A 14878-nucleotide genomic window follows, 5' to 3' on the forward strand; every position below is an offset into this window, starting at 1 on the left:
AACTAGGCAATGTTATGGGATTTAGCAGTTTGTGATTTAATGCTTAGCCTAAGATGCTGTGCTTCTGCACAGTGAAAATACACAGCATCAAATACTGTGTAAACTTAGCCTAAGGTTAGGGTCACGTCTGTATTTACTCTATCAGAGAAAAACGGTCTGATTACGCTAATTAGACTCGGGAGAATAATAATATAAAAAAATCTCCACCTTTTCCGTTCAGTCTATGAAAAGTGGACTGCGCTTGGATGTCACGGATTTTATTCACAGACCCATAGACTTGAATTGCAGAGTGCCATCTGATTCACAAAGGCAAATAGTGCACTCTGCAATTTGTTTTACTTGGAGCTCTCAATCCAAGGAAAAATATCGGACATGTGCACTGCTTCATTGAAGATCCAAGTGCAATCTATTTTAAAAATACAGGCGTCTACCAGACCCCTAAGATGCATTCATCTCTGCTTCTTATAGAAATCAGAGATGCTTAAAGGGAATCTGTCAGAAGGTTTTTGCAATGTCATCTGAGAGCAGCATGATGTAGGCAAAGAGATTCTGAATCCAACGATGTATCACTTAGATTACTGGGTGCAACCATTCTGACACAATGTGCACCTTTAGATTTAGCAATGTAGCAGAGCTGAGAGAGCTGTCCTGCCCACACCAGACTGTCAATATAGATTGTACATTGACAGTGAGGTGTCAATCAGAGAACTGGGTGTGGCGGACGTCTGTGCGCATGGCATTGTAGTCCAAGCAATGATAAGGATCCTGCTGCTTAAACAAACATAGCAAATATAGCAAATAAGCAACAGATTGGACCTTGAAAGACAGGCATCCCTGAATTCTGTTTTAAGCCTTGCAGCATGCTGTCTTCAGATTAAGTAGCAAAAACCTGCTTACAGATTCCCTTTAATGTCGTTGCTACTTCTCTTAGTGAACTGCATCTACTGTGTTGATTTCACCATGTGGTTGCTGTGCATATACAATCACTGAGTGCATGATTGACCTCTATGAGATGCTCTACTACTATATTCTCCGTTCTGTTAGCACAGATAGTTTAATATTAACAACATTTTGATCACATTGCTTACAATTATCGTTCAATCATACGTTGACCATTGAAAATGAATAGTCCCTGGTGCCCTCTAGTGATAACATGATGTCACTGACACAAAAAAACCTAACAAAAAACAATACTGTACTTGCTTCATTCATGAAAAGACCCCCCCAGAAACAAAACTATAAAACTGTGCTAGAACATAAGCAAAAACAATAAAAATATTTTTTTTATTAAATCAAGGAAGCAGTTTGAGCTACTCTTTTTTCTACCTTTCATACAAATTGGCTATTTTACAATAGTAAAAAACTTTGAGTTGCCATTTTACTTTTTTGATAATTACATGGATAACGACAATGGATAAAGTGAATTGTATTTAGTGTGTGAAACAAGAAATTTCCAGGAGGTTACAGACAGTTATGTCCAATGTAGAAAGGGCTGTTGTTAAATCCATAAGATATCATAATTATCAATATTAGTGTTGGCAATTAAGGAACACTTTAGTCGTACCAGTATCTATGTGTCATCAGCATCTATGTGTCAATGAGAATCTATTATGATCTTTTCCTTAGACTCCTGATGAATCTTATTTGGAGGCGAAACGCACTGAGGCTAAGTTGGGTGGAGAAAGCAAGAACAGAAGGAGCCACCTAGCTGGCTCCTGTCCCTGTGCCTGGCTTGATTTTGACACTGTTTCTTGCTGTGAAATATCGAGGAATTTTACAGTAATATATTGTTCTCTGAAGTTAAGGAGACTGCCTAATTTTAATGCTGCCTATATAACAGTTCAGGTTCTGTCACTTCAAACAGTTCTGGTTTTAGGAAATAGATAATATGGATAATGCCACACAACAGGAGACTTTGTAAGGATTTTTTTTTCTAGATTTTGAGAAAAACACTTCCTAAAAAAAGCAAACCTGTCTAAGCTATGAAATACTGAAAGGAATTCCCTATATAGACAGGTATAGTTCATGCCACAAGCTCACCTCCATTCCTCGCTCACCCTTTTCTCCTTTTACACCCTGGGCACACTGAAAAAGAAATAGTTATATTTTTATTATTCTGATATCAATTCACACTCACTCACTAGGGTATGTTATCCCACAAAGGTAACTTGAGTGTATTTTGGCCTTCCCCTAACCAGAGATAGATTTATCATATCTACAACCTGGATAGCTTCCCACTGTCATATTAATGGCAGCTTCTTAAGGTAGTGTCACACACAGCGACAACGACGTCGCTGCTACGTCACCATTTTCTGTGACGTTGCAGCGACGTCCCGTCGCTGTTGCTGTGTGTGACATCCAGCAATGAGCTGGCCCCTGCTGTGAGGTCGTTGCTCGTTACTGAATGTCCAGCTTCATTTTTTGGTCGTCGCTCTCCCGCTGTGACGCACAGATCGCTGTGTGTGACAGCGAGAGAGCGACGAAATGAAGTGAGCAGGGAGCAGGAGCCGGCATCTGGCAGCTGCTGTAAGCTGTAACCAAGGTAAACATCGGGTAACCAAGGTGGTTACCCGATATTTACCTTCGTTACCAGCCTCCGCCGCTCTCACGCTGCCAGCGCCGGCTCCTGCTCTCTGCACATGTAGCTGCAGTACGCATCATGTAATTAACCCGATGTGTACTGTAGCTAGGAGAGCAGGGAGCCAGCGCTAAGCAGTGTGCGCGGCTCCCTGCTCTCTGCACATGTTGCAGCACAGCGACGCGTGTCGTTATGATCGCTGCTTCGGCTGCTGTGTTTGACAGCTAAGCAGCGATCATAACAGCGACTTACAAGGTCGCTGCTACGTCACAGAAAATGGTGACGTAACAGCGACGTCGTTGTCGCTGTCGTTTAGTGTGACCCCAGCTTTACTGTCTATTAGAGTTCACAACTAATGATCTCATGAACGTCATAGCCCTTTGTTATATGTGACCACCCATGCTCCTAACCATGAGTGGTTTCACATGCTGCAGCATTTACTGATAACATACATTATTCATTACTCTCTGTTTTCTTATGTTAAAGGGTTATTCCAATCTCCAAGATCCTATTGTGGCACACCTGAGGCTCAGGTCGCCACAGGGTACTGCACCCCACTTAGGGTGTGGTGCTGATCATCGATCCAAAGGAGGTCAGTGCCGGTTTCATCATACACAACCACATACACACATGGTTGCCCCTTCCCCACTGGGGACAGGGCTAGTGTTGGATACCAAAGGGGTTGCCAACAGTGTGGCATTTACAGGATGCCATCACAACAGGGGCCCCAATCCACTAGCTTAGTACCTGGGTAGGGGGAGGAGCAGCCACCAGGGGGAGTTAGGAGTCACACACAGTTTTTACAGGAGTTCTCCACCAGGAGTAACAGTGAGCGCACGTCTTTCTTGGAAGCTCCTGTGGGACACAGGAGTTTAACGGTCGCTGAGGAGCATACCGTGTCAGTTCCCCCGGGGCAGGCGCTGTTCAGGGTGCAGCACTCTAGGGGGGTGTAATTCCACGTTGCATCATTGCATCACCAGATTCTGCCAGACGGAAGTTCCATGCTTCTCCGACCACAAACGTTTCCAGAGCCAAGTGGCACCTAGAATTCCTGGACCTCGATCACATTCAGACTCAAGGGGATCCACGCTACTGGCATAGGGAACAGTACTCTACCTAATACGGAAGGGATTCTAAGTGATTCAAGCCACAGGGATCCGCACTAAAAAGCACAATGAGGAAGGGCCCATAGACTGCCGCACCAGTTCTGACCTCCCACGGATCCAGGATCAACCTGAGCCCATCACGGCAGTGACCAGTGTGACCGGGCTGGTAGCTGAAGTTGTGAGTAAACTACACCCTGAACCCGCAGAGACTGTGTTGGCTCGTGCTTACTGACACGCCAACCGCCATTCCCTTCCCTCTTCATCCACCCGGGGCCTGCTCCGCCTGTGGGGAGCAACACCATCCCGGCTGCCTTAACACCTGCCCCGGCGAGGAATTCTGCAGCGGCGGCTACTACTGGCCGCATACCACAAGTGGCGTCAGAACAAACTTTTCCCAATACCCCCCTTCCCCCACCATTTACTGTACGACTCGGGGCAACGGAACCAGGCAAGGCCACCCTGTGACATCGCCTGACCCGACCCGAAACGGCCCGGCAACGAGTGGGTTAACCACCTGCCCCGTGGGGCGCTACACTATCGTAATATGTAGTAGGTGTGATAATATTAGAAAATACCTCCATTTACAAATGTAGTATAGTTCTCCTGATGAGCTATGTTACTTACCTCCTGTTTAGGTCATTGCAAGACCTTAAGTATCCATAGTTATGACCACGAGCAACTAACTAACTAACTATGACTATATGCATGGTCGTAACCATGGATACCTAAGGTCCTGCAATGCCCTGCACATGAGGTAAGTAACATAGTGAATCAGGAAAACTATACTACATTTCTAATTGGAGATATTTGCTAATATTCTTATTACACACACTACATATTGGGATAGGATCGTGAAGCTGGGAATAACCCTTTAGTGCCTGACTTTGAGTCCTTGGAACTGATTTGAGAGCACCCTTGAAGCACCTATATCTTTACCACAGTTTTTATTAACAACTTCAGATGAAAATGTATGCCTTGTCTCATATTTACCTGTAAAGGTGCATTTTCTGAAATCCGGATGCAATCTGCCCCCTATGATGAAAAATAAGTTTACAAATAAAATAGGTAATAAAGTCTCAGAATTTGATCTGGGAAGATAGGTCATATAGAGAAACTGAAAGAAGTGTTCTCTTGGCATATGATCTGTAGGCTATAAATATATCTGCCTATAATGTACATTGCAATTGTTATAACTTTTCAGAGGTACACATTGAAGACTACAATTGAAATATACTTCTGGAGAATTAGAAAAGCTAGATCTGAATAGAGCCATAGAGACATTTGTCATGAGTAGAGATGGCCGAATCAGGCAAATTCAAATATTCGCCTGTTTTTGCATTTTTGTTCCTGGAAAATTCAATTTGCGTAGAAGTTATTCTCTCTGCAAATTAAATATCCCTTATTATGCTCTGGGGTCTCCCCAAACTACAGGACATAATAAACGTAATGCGTAAATTTTTTTTTAAAAAAAATGTGTATACTCACGTCATGTCTTACTTCTCCAGCCCCTCCACTACTCACTCACTCCACCTGACTGGTCCTCACTGTATCTTCTGATCCCTTGTTGTTCATGCCGGGTTCTGCACAAGTGCATGGAAGGTCACAACATCATGCCATCATGACGTGCTTCAGGACCTTTGGTGCGCATGTGCAAAACCCACCTGGGCTACATGAAAGCCAGAAATCCTGGCTCAGTGTAGAGGCTCAGGTATTCCGGCATGAGCACCAGTGGATCCGAAGATGCGACCAGGACTGATGGTGGTGAGTAGCACAAGGGCCGGAGAGGTGAGTACAAGGATTTTTTATTTTCAATTAACCTTTTGATGGCCTCTTATGGCCAGCAGTTGCCCCTTTGTTGGCTTGGCGTGGAAGCAAATTACAAAAAAATCTTATTTTCACAATTTTTATAAAATTTGAGTCAAAGTCAATTCTACTCTGATTTATTTGATCATCTCTAGCCATGAGAGATTTTAAAGCATTTGTTCATAGTCTAAAAGCTGGAACTGGAAATATATACATGTTATTGGCATACAGAAGCAATAAAGCAGGTATATCTAGCCTTTATAAGTGTACACTAATACATAATAAAAAAAATGGAATCAATGGATATTTGAATGAGTGCTACTCACCCGCTCTCCTCTCTCTCCTTTTGGTCCATAGGGCCCAGTCTGTCCTCTTTCCCCTTTAAGTCCCTATATAATGAGGCAATACTACGTTATCACATAAACAGATTGCAAATCAGTGTTGAGATTAAAGATATTTACATAGGAGATATGTACATACCAAGGTTTGTGACTTACATGGCAATATACATAGTAGGTTCAGTATTTGTCCTCTTTATGAGTCCTTACGGTTAACATTCAAAAGACTTGACTACAGACACTGTGCTGGCAGGCTTAAAGAGGAAGGTCACCCCTTTTCATTACCGGCCACACTGATATTATGTTGAGAAACCAGGTTTCTCTCAAATACCTTGTGTTGCCAATAGTACCTGTGAGTGGCGCTATTGCAGTCCACTCATCCCCATGAAGTGACCTCCCCCCCCCAGGCTCCGTGACCTCTGGGATTTGTTGATGTCACATCAACTTCCTGTTGATGTGACATCACCGCGGTCGGCCCCAGTCTCCGTGAGTCACTAGGCTGTGGGCAGTGTTTCACCGCTCATCACAAGCCAGCATCGCTCCTGCTTACGGCTCTGTGCAGTGAAGGAGAGAGCAGGGAGATGCTGCACTGTGACGCTGGGCTGTGACGAGCAATGAAACTCCGCCCACAGCCCAGTCACTCAGTAAGACTGCAGCCCGCTTCAATTGATGTGACATCACCATACATCAGAGGTCACAGAGCCCGGGGGTCACGCGAAGGGAGTGAGAGGACTGCAGTAGCGCCGCTCACAGGCACTATTGGAAACACAAGGTATATCGATATGATCAATAGTAAAAAGGGGTGAACCACCTCTTTAATAATACATTGATTTAGTTATTGGATGGAAGAAAGTCTAGGGGACAGAGGGAACCACTTTCTGACAGTTTATTGGAACAGATACCTCGGGCTTCTACACTGTATTTTTGATGAGAAGAAAACATGGTTGATTAATTACAGTACATTGTATCTGATTCTTTATTTTATTTTTGAGTGAGCCAAGAGATTTTAGGTTTTGGATATGCTCGCTAACCCCACAGCACTTTGTTGACATAGAACTTACAAGTAATAAACATCAATGCTTCTATTTCTTCTATTATTCGCTAGATTAATAAATCCACTAGAACTAAACAAATCTTTAACTTTTTTGGAGCCTCGTTCGTCTTTTGTGATGTAGGGAAACATAGTGAGATTTCATCTCATCTTTCCCACTCTCGCTTCCAGCAATGCTAAAGGCATAAACTCGCTCTCCTGCCTTTCTGAGTTGTTGATATATGTTTTTTTCTGCACAGTTTAAATGTTATTATGATCTTAGCTCATTTAAACAAGCAATAAATATGACTGTTCACTGAGCATTTTAGGGAGAATTTATGGTCATGTTAAAATCTCGTTCATCTACACATCGGGATTATTCCTTGACGTTTGCCTTCAATGTATAAAGATAGCATACACTGGTCTGGTTTTTATATAGTATACATTTTCTTATAATGAAAACCTATTGGTAATATAGCGGGTGAAATAAGTATTGAACACGTCACCAATTTTCTAAGTAAATATATTTTTAAAGGTGCTATTGACATTGAATTTCTCACTAGATGTCAGTAACAACCCATCCACATAGGCAAAGAAATCAAACTACAGAGTGGGCCATAAGTATGGATACACCCTGATAAAATGCATGGTAGGGGCAAAAAATTTGAGGTCGGATGACGCCCATGACGGCCATCAGTAAAGCCGACATTTTGAATTCAAGTTTACTCTTTTTTTTATCAGGGTGTATCCATACTTATAGTCCACCCAGGGTGTATTCATACTTATGGAACACCCTGTATAGATGTTATTATGTTATGTGTAATAATGAGATGCCAGCATTTAGAGACACAGCATTTAAATGCCATAGCAGTCCACAGTATTAGGCTAAGTTTACATGTCCTCTAGTCATGTATTAGAATGGATCCGTTGGGAAACTGATTTCTGCCTGATCCTTTTTTTTTAACATGGGAGACTATGGATAATGGATGCATTAGCGGATTAGCCATCTGTTGTATTTGCATTTGTAACGGATCCGTTGTTTTCTTAACAGATCCATTACAAATGGACGATAAGTAACAATCCAGTAACCGATCCATTTTCCATAGACTCCACATGTTAAAAACTGATCTGGCCGACATCTGTTATTTAACAAAGGACAAAAAAAGTTGTGTTTGCAACCTTTTTGCAGACAGACCTCAGACGGCTCCATGATAACAGATGACTACATGTGAACCCAGCCTTACTGTGGTATGTACAGTTGTTAAATATTAAAATGATTGTTATTAAGGTGGTGTTACTGCAGTATATCACAGATCATTCAATTCACAGTTACGCTGATGGTCCAGCGCCTCCCTATCAGTTGAGTCTTTTAATAACCACTCACAGACTCAGACTACCACTCCCATTTTAACTGTTTTAGGCTATGTGCGCACGTTGCATACTGGCCCTGCAGAAATTTCTGCAGCGATTTAAAGAGCACACGTGCGCTTCAAATCGCTGCAGAAACAAAAGCCGATTTCATGCGCTCTGCATGTAGCCCCTCCCAACCCCTGCCACAGACAGAGCAGGGACTTCATGCAGAGCGCACGAAAGAAGTGACATGTCACTTCTTAGAACGCGCGCTCCTGGCAGCAGCCGAAGTGCTGCGCTCTAATACGCCACGTGCGCACGGCTCCTGCACAATCTCCATAGATTGTGCAGGGGACGCAGGATGCATGCAGTTGCGCTGCGGTGCAGATCGCAGCGTAACTGCATGCAATTATGCAACGTGCGCACATAGCCTTACAGCACTGCAGTAATACATCAAAACAGATTTAGGCTTTTTTCTATTCCTATATGTAATGAGTTGTGCGCTCTGACCTCCTATCCCTAATCTATAAAATCCTAATTAAAATTGCTACTGCCTGTCCACCCCTCATCATTTATATTTGGTGTGATAATCTCTCCTGATTGACCGTGCTAGACCATATGATGTGATATATGCAGGACATTACAGGGAAGCCCATACAGTGGCATCTGACATCATTAGCCCCCTCTCTAGTTGGTGTAGACTTTAGCGGTGTGTGAAATGGCACTGGGCTTTTTTTTTTTTTCTATCATCATAAAACAAATGACAGTTTGTTCAAGAACGTCTTTTGGATGTCCATGTACCTGCTGTCTTTGTCCTGAAGCGTTTTTTTGGGGCACTTTCCGGTCATTTCTTTAGCATTTTTTGCATTGTCTTCACCAGTAGTGATTTTTTAAACTTTTTTCTATATAAAGTAGTGAATGGTTTTTAAATGACAGCTGTCTAAAGAATTGTTAGGTCACTTCTTTTAATCGCTTTGCGTCTCTCGAAGCCTGAAGGGGTTAAAAGAAGTTCAAAAGCCTGAAAATATACACAGCAAGTTGTTTTAACATTACAATACATATGTTAACTCTTTTTAGCTTTTATTAAGCCCCTTTTGGGGGCGGCTTTCAGAGCAGACCACTTGAGAAAAAAATATGTCTTGTGCACATACTATACCCCTTGCCAATGTCTCCTCAAGGAGATACTCTACCCCTAATAAATATGACTAACTTTACCCAATGAAGCTATTAAGGAAATGTTTAGTTGGAAATTGTGTAGTATTATTATATTTTTAGATCAGTCTCATTTGTAAAATCAATTATTGCAATAAAAATGTATTAGCTGTGTCCCAGTTAAATTTATTATTTAATGTGTATAAAATTGCAAGGGGCTTGGTAAATGGGGTGGCTTTTCATTATTCTCACACATAAAAGTCGTTTCTTTCTTGACTATCAAATCTTTCGCTGATACCACATATGAAATACAATAATGAACAACAATAAAAAGTGCATGGTCAATAATAATAATTATAATAATTAACTGCAAGTGGTTTGCCAACCAGGGTATCACTGGGTTCATGCAGAAGCTTCACTTTACATGGAGGTAATATTGTGTTGACCTTCATTTTGTTCAAAGTTTCTTGATGTGATTTGGACGACAATTCAATATATTGGAATCTTTTCATACTTTCTCTGACCTCACATTGACCATCTCTGATCATATAAAGATAAGTGCCTAATGAACAATGTGGTAAACTTGATGCGCTGTTATGCTTCCCAACAATCAAGGAAGGATTGCCATTTCATACAGGCCCAACACTTAATGTGTTCAACCATGTTACCATATTAGTCGAACTTCCTCGAAATGAGGATATCAGACATCCCCTCTTTAACGATTGGTAAGTGTCTTATACAGCTGCATCTTGAGCTCAGATTCTAAGTAAATTATTACAATATGATGATCTAACTGATATAATGATGATAAATTACAATCTGATATAATCACCGCTGGATTTTGCTATATTTATTAGAGTTCGGAGCTAATATACACAGCCAATGCATTAATCTTTCATTCTTCATTTTCATTTTTGGCACACAAAACAATGAGACACGGCTGGATATTAAAGCTTTGTCTACATTCTCCCAATGCAAAATAATCTGATTTACAAATTGTCCACTAGTTAAAGAATATGTATAGCTAGATAGAGTGGGTGGTCGCATAAGATGTTTACTCATATTGTCTCTTCAAGGATAAAGGAGACGAACTCTAGTGCCACTTATTGAAAGTAGCAATCATAAAAGTCACACGTGGACCTTTAACGATCCTTTTCATATAACCTAAGATTTATGCCAGATCAAAATCTCAATTTGCGGACATGCTGTTTCGGGGTTATTGCCCCTCGTCAGTGCGAAGTATGATATCTGATGTGGCTGTATGAGAAGCTATAATGGGTTCTAAGGGGAAAACTTTTGTTTTGTCAGCCTCTGCATGGAGAAACGTTTTCCCCTTAGACCCCATGTTTACTCATGACACACTAATTGCAATCATGACAACAATGTATCCCCATAATATAATTTATCTGACTTGATATTGATTCCAATGGAATCTCTTTACAAAAAAGTAATAATAAGTTGCAAAAACATATGCGAGCATTCATCTTTTTTATCTGGTACACATATGATCACAATTCATGCTGGAACATGTTTGTTTTGAAAAAAAAAATCTCATTTAACTTTCAATAATATGATTTTTTTTTTTTAAATATTCCTTTGAACCTTGGAAAAGTTCTAAGGTTACTAGATTATAATAATCTTGTTTTGACATCATATAATTCATGAATTACCAGAGGTATGTGTTTTTCACAATTGGCAGATAAAAAGTTCAGATATTATCCAAAGGAGACTTATTATATTTCTGATTTTGACCTCATTACACAATGTTAATCAACTCCTGTAAATCCTGGGATTAGTGTTCTAACTGAAAATCTTAGTTCATTATATTGAGTGATACTTTATATCCACTTGCATATGACTCGTGCGAGTCTCGCATCGGTATCACCCGGTCTGACTTGTACCCTCCCCCGTTCATCTGCCTGTCCCGGTCCCTGACTTCCCTCTGCTGTCTGTTGTTTGTGTTTCCCTCTGCATACCTGATCTCCCAACTTCCGACTCGGTTCTGTTTTCTGACTTTGATATTGATCCTCCCTTTGCAGTGACTTGACTTTTCTGGCTAGACCCTGACTGTTTGACTACTCTATTGCCCCCTGGTGGTTCGCCTGTTAACTGCCTGCTGAAGTTATTCTGCTGTACTTCAGCTGCCTTTCTGTTACAGTGTGACTTTGTCTCTCCTTCACTACTCTGCTGCCACCTAGTGGGTGTACTACGTCTTACTAGCCCTTTGTACAGCGTGACAGTTATTCTTATTTATTTCCATTTCCCCCTATACAAAACTTTTAAAATGTAAATATATTCAGACACATTTTAATTAAATATTTAAAGCTCAATCTCTCTTACAAAAGAAAATGTTACTAACTGAAATATTTTTTTTAATAAAATGTATTTTACCTTTACATTTATTAAAAATGTTGCTCTGCTATTTAGATATTGATGACCATTACCATTATGTGGTTGAAGTGGTAAGTCATAAAAAACTCACATTTGTCATAAAATATTGATGGGTTCCACTGCTAACCCCAATAATACATGAAAACTAGCAACATTTGCCCCATTTACAGTAATTGTAAGCATGAGATATGAAGTAATTGAGAGTTATTGTAATATACAGCTTCCAACACTGCGGTTGGACCCTCATTATAGATGTTTGGTGGACCAATAACATGATGGCAAAACCCCTTTTACCCTTCTGATCTCAGACATTAAGATAAGAATCAGATCAGAAATCTTTGCAAAATAATATTTTCCCCAGAGCGGACACCTGACTGTACACAGAATACACTGGAAAGAATCTAAAGTCTGTGATATTATAGCCAAGCCAATACTGGTTACAACAATGTAATGTTTGATCAATTTGTAAAAGCCTAACACTTACACAAAAAAAGTTACAAACGTTAACGTGGATCTATCATGAGACTATGCTGTCCTGTTTTTAGGCAACAGATTGAAAGGATATATTAAAGAATATATACTGGTAGAGATGAGATGAGTTATATATACTCATGTGTGTGCTGTATTCATGAACGTAGCTCTACTCTGACCTCTCGTTGCTCCTATCAGCAGGGACTACATACTGTACATACAGTGCTCAGCATAAATGCGTACACCCCAACAGATTTGTCAGAAATCCTGTAGTTTGCATTCAGAATCAACATTTTCTATGAGGTACCATATTACAAAATACTCTTATAAATGTAGGCAGTGATTGCCAACAGGATTTGTTATTTATACACCCCAAAAAGTAATTTTCTTAACAAATGAATTCAAAACCATGCTGCAAAAATTTGTATACCCTATTGAAAGTATTAGAAGTAAATCTAAATTAGAAAGCCAAACCGGGTGAGTATTTCCTGTGATACAATACTGCGTACACTGCAGAGGAATGCCTAAAAGAGTTGGTGCTGTCCATAAATTGAATCTGTCAGTAGGATCAACCCTCCTAAGCCGTTTATATGGTCATACTAGAAGGTTGCCCGATTCTAAAGCATCGGGTATTCTAGAATTTATTGTGTAGTTAATGTATAATTTTTGTTATATATATTAGATGTTGTTGTGTGTAGTTGCCAAGTGTTTGTGTAGGGGCTGTACATGTTCTGGGTGTTGTCTGGGTGTGGCGGGAGGTGAGAGCGGTGTTGTATGTGTGTTGCGTGTGTTGCGTTGTTTGTGGAGCGTTGAGTGTGTGTTGCGCGGTTTGTGTGTGTGTGGTGTGTTTTGGGGGGGAGGTATGTTTTGTGCAATGTGTGTGTTGTGCGGTATGTGCGTATATTTATGTATGCCGCGGTGTTTGTGTGTTGAGTGTTGTGTGTGTGCGGCGTTGTCTGTGTGTGTGGGTGTCTGTGTAGGGCGGTGTTTGTGGTTCCCAGTGTGTGTGTGTGGTGTGTTGTGCAGTGCGCGTGTGTGTGTTGGGAGGAGGTGTGCACCTCCCATCGTGCTCCATCCCCCATGCTGCGCACCCCCCATCGTGCTCCATCCCCCATGCTGCGCACTCCCCATCGTGCTCCATCCCCTATGCTGCGCATTCCCCATCGTGCTCCATCTCCCATGCTGCGCACTCCCAAACATGCGCCATGCTGCGCACCCCCCATTGTGCTCCATCCGCCATGCTGCGCACTCCCAAACGTGCTCCATCCGCCATACTGCGCACTCCCCATCGTGCTGCATCCCCCATGCTGCGCACTCCCAAACGTGCTCCATCCGCCATGCTGCGCACTCCCAAATGTGCTCCATCCGCCATGCTGCGCACTCCCAAACGTGCTCCATCCGCCATGCTGCGCACTTCCAAACATGGTCCATCCGCCATGCTGCGCACTCCCAAACGTGCTCCATCCGCCATGCTGCGCACTTCCAAACATGGTCCATCCGCCATGCTGCGCACTCCCAAACGTGCTCCATCCGCCATGCTGCGCACTCCCAAACGTGCTCCATCCGCCATGCTGCGCACTCCCAAACGTGCTCCATCCACCATGCTGCGCACTCCCAAACGTGCTCCATCCGCCATGCTGCGCACTCCCAAATGTGCTCCATCCGCCATGCTGCGCACTCCCAAACGTGCTCCATCCGCCATGCTGCGTACTCCCAAATGTGGTCCATCCGCTATGCTGCGCACTCCCAAACGTGCTCCATCCGCCATGCTGCGCACTCCCAAACGTGGTCCATCCGCCATGCTGCGCACTCCCAAACGTACTCCATCCGCCATGCTGCGCACTCCCAAACGTGGTCCATCCCCCATGCTGCACACTCCCCATCGTGCTCCATCCCCCATGCTGCGCACCCCCCATCATGCTCCATCCCCCATGCTGCGCACCCCCCATCGTGCTCCATCCCCCATGCTGCGCACCCCCCATCGTGCTCCATCCCCCATGCTGCGCACCCCCCATCGTGCTCCATCCCCCATGCTGCGCACCCCCCATCGTGCTCCATCCCCCATGCTGCACCAGCATCAGCCTCTCTGCCCGCAGCATCAGCCTCTCTGCCCGCAGCATCAGCCTCTCTCCTCCCAGCATCAGCCTCTCTCCTTCCAGCCTACCCCAGCCTTAGCCTCCCCCAGCCTCTCTTCTCTCAGCCTCCCCCCTCCCAGCCTCCCCCTCCCAGCCTTTCCCAGGATCAGCCTAGCCTACCCCAGCATCAGCCTCTCTTCTCTCAGCCTCCCCCCTCCCCCTCCCCCTCCCAGCCTTCCCCAGGATCAGCCTCTCTCCTCCCAGCATCAGCCTTTTCTGTCCCCAGCATCAGCCTCTCTCCTTCCAGCCTACCCCAGCCTCAGCCTCTCCCAGCCTCTCTTCTCTCATCCTCCCCCCTCCCAGCCTCCCCCTCCCAGCCTTCCCCAGGATCAGCCTAGCCTACCCCAGCCTCAGCCTCCCCCAGCATCAGCCTCTCTTCTCTCAGCCTCCCCCCTCCCCCTCCCAGCCTTCCCCAGGATCAGCCTCTCTCCTCCCAGCCTCCTCCAGCACGCTGTGCTCCTCTGCCGACACTCACAGATTCGATCGCATACACTCACACACACACACACACACACCCGATTGCA

General features: G+C 43.4%; 1 protein-coding gene across 4 annotated transcripts in view; it reads right to left on the reverse strand.

Moving 5' to 3' along the window:
* The window catches only part of COL16A1 (collagen type XVI alpha 1 chain), a 345470-nt gene that overhangs the window by 146578 nt on the left and 184014 nt on the right, over window positions 1-14878 (reverse strand). For all 4 annotated transcript variants that reach the window (XM_075336132.1, XM_075336133.1, XM_075336131.1 and 1 more), the window contains exons 12-14: window positions 5814-5876; window positions 4675-4716; window positions 2041-2085 (exon numbers count right to left, since the gene is read on the reverse strand). In XM_075336132.1, coding sequence (XP_075192247.1) covers window positions 2041-2085; window positions 4675-4716; window positions 5814-5876 — 150 coding nt within the window. The remainder of the gene's footprint in view (window positions 1-2040; window positions 2086-4674; window positions 4717-5813; window positions 5877-14878) is intronic.

The sequence above is a fragment of the Anomaloglossus baeobatrachus genome, chromosome 2 (genome assembly GCF_048569485.1).
Source record: "Anomaloglossus baeobatrachus isolate aAnoBae1 chromosome 2, aAnoBae1.hap1, whole genome shotgun sequence".
Lineage (NCBI taxonomy): Eukaryota > Metazoa > Chordata > Amphibia > Anura > Aromobatidae > Anomaloglossus > Anomaloglossus baeobatrachus.